Raw genomic sequence first — 7,393 nt, forward strand, 5'->3', positions numbered from 1 at the left:
CTTCCTTTTCCGTCCCCGGGCCCCGCCTCCTCCCCTGCTGTCGACCACGGGCCCCGCCTCCTCCTCCCCTGCCAAGTCCGGCCTCCTCCACCGTCGCTGCTGGCTCTCATTGACTCAGCAGCGGCTCTGGAGATGAACGCGCTGCTGCACAGATTGCGGTCAGTGATCTGAACAGCAGTGCATTCTTTTTCAGAGCCGCCAGTAGAGGATGCCATAGCGACCCAGGTGGTCCGCTCTGCATCTGGCGGGGCCCCACTGTGCCCCGGGCCCCATAGCGGCCGCCTGGGTCGCTATGGCGATTGTTACGCCACTGCGTACAATATATACAGTGAATAAAGGACATACAGCAGACATATATACAGTAAATGTGGTATATACAGCAGATATAATACATGCCCCCCCCCCAGGAGCCATTTGCAGTAACTACCATCCATCCACAATGAATATAATAATAAATAATATACTTTTATTAATAATAATATACCAAGGTACTGACCTGCCAAGTCTCTTCTCCCAATGCCTACCAGTCCCTCAAACAATCCTTTAATTGGGTTTTCTCCAGCCATCACAACTCCGTGCAGCCAGATGAGTAACATTCTGTGCCCGTGGTCCCGGTAGCTTTTGTTTCCTAGAGTCAAAAACACATTTATTAAAGCTGCAGCAGAATCAGGCCACTTCAAATATTCTAGTTACATCCCCAGAAAGGCAAGATTCCTACTACTGCTTTTGGTACTGTAATATACTATAAGTGTCAATCACTTTTGCCTTATCAACTTTCCAAAAAAATGCAGGGGAAGAACACATCTGATTATATCCATCACATGGAAGTAAGGTTTCATTTTTTGGCTTACAGCTACTGAACTTCAACTGAATGTGTTTGTTCTTTAAAAAAGAACTGCAGTAAAAGCTATTTTATTCTAAGATGACTGCGCAGCCACTGCAGAGGAAGGAACACAGCTCTCATGCAATGATAATCCCTACTGGCACACATGACATGATCTATTATCTTCAGGCTGCCGCTAATGCGTTGTACCTCTTACTTTATACAGAAGTTGCCTTAGACATATCTTTAGAGATGAAATAGGTTAAGATTTGCATAGCATGAATAATTTCAGAGTGAGTTTGTACTGATTATTTAATTGATGTGCAGCATTCAGCTTCTCTTCTCTACTCCAATCAGAACCAGGCACTGTAGTCTTTACCTGTCCACTGATGCTCTATTGCTCGAATGTGGGCATCAGTGAATTTCCAATGCTGTGCCAACTTCTTCCATTCATTGGGTTTTAGATATTTCGTCGCCAGCCTCCAGATGACAGATCGGATGTGCTGTGTCTCTAGGCGATGATCTTGTTTGAATGTCAGATGTCTAGCCAACCAGGAGTCAGAGTCACTATTCAGATTGTCCTGTGGCAAGCAAGGAAACCCATGTAAGATCCTTTACAAATATATCTCCCTCAGGGGTGTTAGTACAGATAATGTTTGCATCAAAGACACATAGTAGAAGAGCTTTTGGTTCATTGCTGGGAACCAGAGCTGTGGATAGAAGTTGTCAAGTTAGAGGGGTATTAACTTTTAACAATAGTTTTCCCAATATTTTCCTGCTAACTGTTCTGTCCTCGGTAGCACACCAATCATTTTCATCATCCCAGATTCAGGGCCTAAGAGTAAATTCTTTAACCTCCCACCCCTTCCACTGCCTGAGCAAGCAAGTGCTATGGTCTAGTAGTCAGCAAAAAAAAAAAGTAGTAGCAAAAATGATAACTCATAATAATTTATATTATGATATAATTGATAGTACTCCTGCACACAATTACCCTAAAACTCCAATACAAACTTATTTAAATGGTGTGGGAATGTTTGTAAAACTACAAACAGCTCTCAGTTTTTAGCTGAAAAGACTCTGGGATTTCTAAAGACTGTGTTAGGCATACTGAGTTAATTTTAGTGCTGGCCATGATGACCAGAAGCTCAGACCAGAAGCTGTGTCTTCCAATGCACAGATTTTCTATGTTTAAATTGTATCAACAGCCTCCCTAATGGAGCCCGTTTCCACCCCCAGGCCCCACAGCAGTTGCCTGAGCTGCTATGGCTATTTGTTACACCACTGCTCTCCCTAAATTACAGCTTCTTAATGATTAGTTACCTATCACAGACTGCTCTCAACATCTGCATGAAAAATATAAATGCAAAGTCCATTCTGTACCTTCTCCCACTTGTAGAATCTATCTGCCTTGATGATCATATCTGCCAGATTTATGTGATTCCCTCGAGCAGCCACGTCAAGAGATGTTTTTCCTTGCTGGAAAGTAGAACATAGTTGCTATAAATTCATCAATGTGTAAACCAATCATATGGTATCACTCTGTTGCTTTCTCTCATTTTATACCTTGTCCAGTAGCTTCAGATTTACACCTGCAATAAGTATAATTTCTGCCATGTCCTGTCGTCCATGTTCTGCCGCAATATGAAGAGGAGCCTGCAACCTCTGCAAGGACAACAAAGCTAGATGTGAATAAAAATCTCCCTCACCATTACCCAGAACCATTATTCACAAGTTTGCCGAAGGCAGCCGAGTGATTAACCCAGCCGAAGTGAAGTAAGCTGAACTACGTTCGGCTATTCACTCCGGCTCAGTACGGCTGATTTAAGACGTACATTGGCTGCCTTCGGCTGCATTTAGGTTTAGCTGTACATGCTCTGCGTGTTCGGCTGAGTAAAAGTGCAGAAGGACCTTGACTCAGGTGATCCAACATCAGGATCGGCTGAGCCGAAGCTCCGGCAGCTCACTTGCTGCCGTTCGCCCCTACTCTCATAGGGGCCAAACGGCAGTGAGTGAATAACCGAATGCCGCCGAGCAGTACCTCCGTGGTACTGAGCAGAATAGCAAATCAGTGAAAATAGTAGAATAAATAAAAAGAGAGGTTGGAAAAAAAATGTAAACAAATAGTGAAAGTAAAAAAGAAATAAAGATATTTTCAAAAAGAAAAAAAGATATAAAAAAAACAATTGTGCGGAGCTAGCAGTGACAGCTAGCTCCGCCCAACTGTTTCTTATTAGCTGGCACCTGCTAGAACTGGGCGGAGCCAGTTGTGACGTCACGGCCGGCTCCGCTTAGTTGTTATTGTTTAATGACAGATCAGCATCCGCAGGTCATTTGGGGACACTGATCTATCATTACAACTGGGCGGAGCCAGCCGTGAGATCACGTCTGGCTCCACCCAGCTGTCATTTGCGGGGCTCACAGCCGGCCTTTGGCAGGCTGTTCGTCTTGCTTTGGCTGTCACTTCGGCTCAGTCGAGCTGAAGCATATGCTTCGACTCGGCTGAGCCACTCGTCCGCCTTCGGCAGCTGTACCGGCTATTGTGAATAGCACATACAGCAGCCCTTCGGTTCAGCACCAGCGTACGAAGAGAGCCGAAGGATCAGCCGACTCTACGGCTGGATCCTTCAGCTCTTTTGTGAATATCCCCCTTTCCAGGGACAGACCTTACATTTCCTTGCTGTAGAGTGTCTTCTTCCCAGCATACCTCTGTTTCTTTGTTTTGTATTCTCATTTCTGGACCTGCACACCTTTACAGCTTTTTCATACTCTCCCTTTACCATTGTGAACTAAAACATGCCATAAAACTTTTCTCATATGCATAAATATTGGCAAAACACTGATTTGATCCAGTGCATTAGCTGTGCCTTTGTGATGATAACATATTGGCTATATGCCAGTGCCAGTCACATTTTGTGTAGCATATGTCAGCTCAACACCAAGGTGAACACTACTTGACTGATACCAAACAGTTATATACTTTAACATTACAACACAAGGGAGAAATGATAGTCATTAAACTTACATAATCTGTGAGATCCAGGTCACATTCACAGTCAATGAGAAGCTTTACCATAGCTGGGAAATTCTGTAGGACTGAGATGTGCAGAGCACTTGACTTTTGCTGGAGAAAGAAGTCATTGATTAGAAGATAAGTATTTATTTCCTATGCTCCTCAATTCCATCTAGTGGCCATAATGTATTTATTTCCTATGCTCCTCAATTCCATCTAGTGGCCATAATGTATTTATTTCCTATGCTCCTCTACTTCATCTAGTGGCCATAATGTATTTATTTCCTATGCTCCTCTACTTCATCTAGTGGCCATAATGTATTTATTTCCTATGCTCCTCTACTCCATATAGTGGCCATAATGTATTTATTTCCTATGCTCCACTACTCCATCTAGTGGCCATAATGTATTTATTTCCTATGCTCCTCTACTCCATATAGTGGCCATAATGTATTTATTTCCTATGCTCCTCTACTCCATATAGTGGCCATACTGTAATATTACATCACATTCGATCTGAAAAGAATATATTAAGAAAGTTAGTTTTTGCCTCTATTGGCACAGAAGGAACATTCACAGAGATTTGCAAGGCAAATGGCTCTGCAAATTGTTTATAATTAGACACCTAAATTAGTGACAAGGTCACTTTAGGGATGACAGATGGTGATAATCTCTCCACCAGGACATGTCAAGACATTTCTTTTCAATATGGAAAACATTTGGATTCACCATATGCATATTAAAGGGAGTGCTCAATTTTTCTATGGAGGAATGGAAACAATTTTTAGACATTTTCTAAATATTAGAAAACATTTTTGTGCGCAGATGAGCTTTCAAGTGCTAATAATTGCTCTGAACTAAACACCTACATAGGCTGATTGCTGCTTGGATTGGGAATATTGGATCATGTATGTGTTACCTTTATCCACTGACAGACATTATATAGGGCCACACAGTGCTTACATAGATCCATAGCTGCAGTGAGAATCTCACACTGAGTTGAGTCATAAAGACACATGCAATATACTGCTCACCAGTACTACTCACATTGTTTACTGCATTGATATTAATTCCTGCATCAATGAGAGCCCTTGCAATGTCCACCTGTCCATGGAAAGCACAATAGTGAAGGCAGTTTGTTCCTTTCTGTGAAAATAAAAAAATGATACATTAGCTCCTGCAGTCAGTCTCTGCGTACAGATAGCTTTGAAGACATGATGGTAAAGTTGATTCAATGTTGCATTCTTTTCTTCACCTCATCCTAGTTCACCGAGAATGAACATTTCCACAATCAATGAAAAAAATATATATTTGTTTTACGTTCTACTTGCAGGGGTCTGCTACATGAACTGGAAAGATGACCCTTACATTTGCCACCATGAAGAGATTCTCAGGTTACCCAACTTCCTTCCCAAGGAGATGAGCGGGACAATATGACTTCAGGCCCATTCACACCATAGCTTTGCATTAATCAAGCATGCTATCGCACAGCTCACCTAGAGCGCTAGGTGTGTTGTGTTACCATTCATTTGAATGCTCAATGCACCTCCCGACTGCCATTCGCTGCAAACATGCACTACTTTTTGCACCACAGCGCATGATATTGCGGCCCCGAGTGTTGCATTGCTGCGCATGGCAGCCCAGGGGTGTGTTGGGGTGCCATTCAAATATCTGAGAATATCTGTGAATGTTGGCCACTAGGTGGCACTGAGGAGAATTAAAATAAATACCTATTTCTTATGTTCATTTAGCTCCATCTAATGGCCAAAATGGAATATTACATGAAAACATTCGAAATTGAATTGCACCACATAAAAAAGTAAGAACATTCATTTTTGTATATAGTTGCACAGAATATTTGCAGGGTCATTCTGATCCAGATGGAACTAGTTCTTTCAAATTTGTGTGCATCACATTGAACACAAGCAGCTGTGATTGACACCCCTCACCCCCATAGAACACGGCATGACTAAGACAGCCAATGTGGGGGACTGGGCATCTACAGACAGGAAGTGTGCCTACTGCAATGCTCTTATATGAAAATTTTTAGTAAAATAGTTTTCCACCAGACATCAGAGACAAAAGAGATTGAGACAGAAACAGGTGAAGCTTCCTAAACAAATTATAATTCCAAAAATAGTGTTATATCATGTGCCTTTTTGTGGGATGCAGCTGTTTCTCTGTGCTGAATGGAACAATGTATAGATCGGCACCCTACAGCTCTGGGTAATAGTAAAGAAAAATAAAGTGTATGTTTAGCCAAAACGTTTTGGGTAGAGAAAGCGGAAACCCAATATTGTTTGCTGTGATATCACCCTTTGATTCCTGGACAAGCACCAGGAAGTGAGAGGAAATAACTACAAAGTAAAGGGAACTTCCCCCCTAATCCCCATTTGAAGATGAACCCTCACCTCTTTTTCTGGTGACAAATTCTGGATTTCTTATCACTTTCTATTTCAGTGACAGACCTGACAGCTAATCCTTCCTGACTCTATACAAAAAGCTTTTTGCTATAGATACACTTTAAAAAAATATTCAACTCTCAAACTTTTTTTTAAGAATAAATCCAGGTCAAATAAAAAAACATTGTCCAGCAAAGTATATATTTACATTGTTGCCCAAGCACTTCCAGCTCCAACCCTCTCAGCTCAGCCTCCCTGAACTTTCCATCCAGTAGAAGATCACATGGTACTGCCCATCTACTAGTTTGGAGAAGGGAAGAGCGGAGAGCCGGAAAGTGTCTTGCCTTGCTGTGCCTGTGTGTCTGTGGAGACACACACAGCTTACTAGCATCCACAAGGGTGGCTCCAAAGTACCCTACAAGGGAAAGGAGACACCCTAAAACAGGATATCAGGACCAGTGCTCAGGAGACCAGCTGATTCTGCAGAAACTAAAACCTTTAAACATTAAAGTGACATTAAACCCTCAGATTTTTTAACATAAAACAATACTGTAATGTGGGCCTTACTGTAATCCATGTTTGTTTTCCTTCTCTTTGCTGCTCTTCCTTTTAAATCCTTATCTCTTCTCATGCTCGGCAGAACTTCTGTTTTGCAGCAGACTGCCTTGTCTCTGAAAAGGATACATGGTGTCTGTGTGCAGGTTCACAACCTGAGCCAGCACTACAGGAAGAGGCCCTCAGCTGCAAAATAGAAGTTCTGCCGAGCATGAGAAGAGATAAGGATTTAAAAGGAAGAGCAGCAAAGAGAAGGGAAACAACCATGGATTACAGTAAGGCACACATTACAGTATTGTTTTATGTTAAAAAATCTGAGGGTTTAATGTCACTTTAAGGAGCAGTATCCATCATTGTAATTCATCAGCACTTGAAATAGATTAAAACACTTTTGACTTTAAGATCACATTAAGGGTGGGAGTTTACTAAACATAACTGCACTAAGTTAATTATCAGGAGTACATTTCCTTCTACAGGTCCTAAACCTTATAGTACATTGCATTGTGACTTGTAAAATCAGTCCAGTGTCATTTTTGCAGGTTGTATCTTTGTACATTACCATTCAGCAGGACCATAAAAACATATGAACATGTTTTCACCATG

The 7,393-nt window shown here is 41.9% G+C and overlaps 1 protein-coding gene across 5 annotated transcripts in view; it reads right to left on the minus strand.

Moving 5' to 3' along the window:
* ANKDD1A (ankyrin repeat and death domain containing 1A) overlaps nucleotides 1–7,393 on the minus strand; it is a 57,815-nt gene that overhangs the window by 11,697 nt on the left and 38,725 nt on the right. For all 5 annotated transcript variants that reach the window (XM_018566768.1, XM_018566769.1, XM_018566771.1 and 2 more), the window contains 6 exons: nucleotides 4,881–4,979; nucleotides 3,846–3,944; nucleotides 2,387–2,485; nucleotides 2,204–2,299; nucleotides 1,203–1,404; nucleotides 497–628 (listed from right to left, as the gene is read on the minus strand). In XM_018566768.1, the coding sequence (XP_018422270.1) occupies nucleotides 497–628; nucleotides 1,203–1,404; nucleotides 2,204–2,299; nucleotides 2,387–2,485; nucleotides 3,846–3,944; nucleotides 4,881–4,979 (727 nt within the window). The remainder of the gene's footprint in view (nucleotides 1–496; nucleotides 629–1,202; nucleotides 1,405–2,203; nucleotides 2,300–2,386; nucleotides 2,486–3,845; nucleotides 3,945–4,880; nucleotides 4,980–7,393) is intronic.

This window comes from Nanorana parkeri, unplaced genomic scaffold (genome assembly GCF_000935625.1).
Source record: "Nanorana parkeri isolate BGI_ZX_2015 unplaced genomic scaffold, ASM93562v1 scaffold973, whole genome shotgun sequence".
Taxonomy (NCBI): Eukaryota; Metazoa; Chordata; class Amphibia; order Anura; family Dicroglossidae; genus Nanorana; species Nanorana parkeri.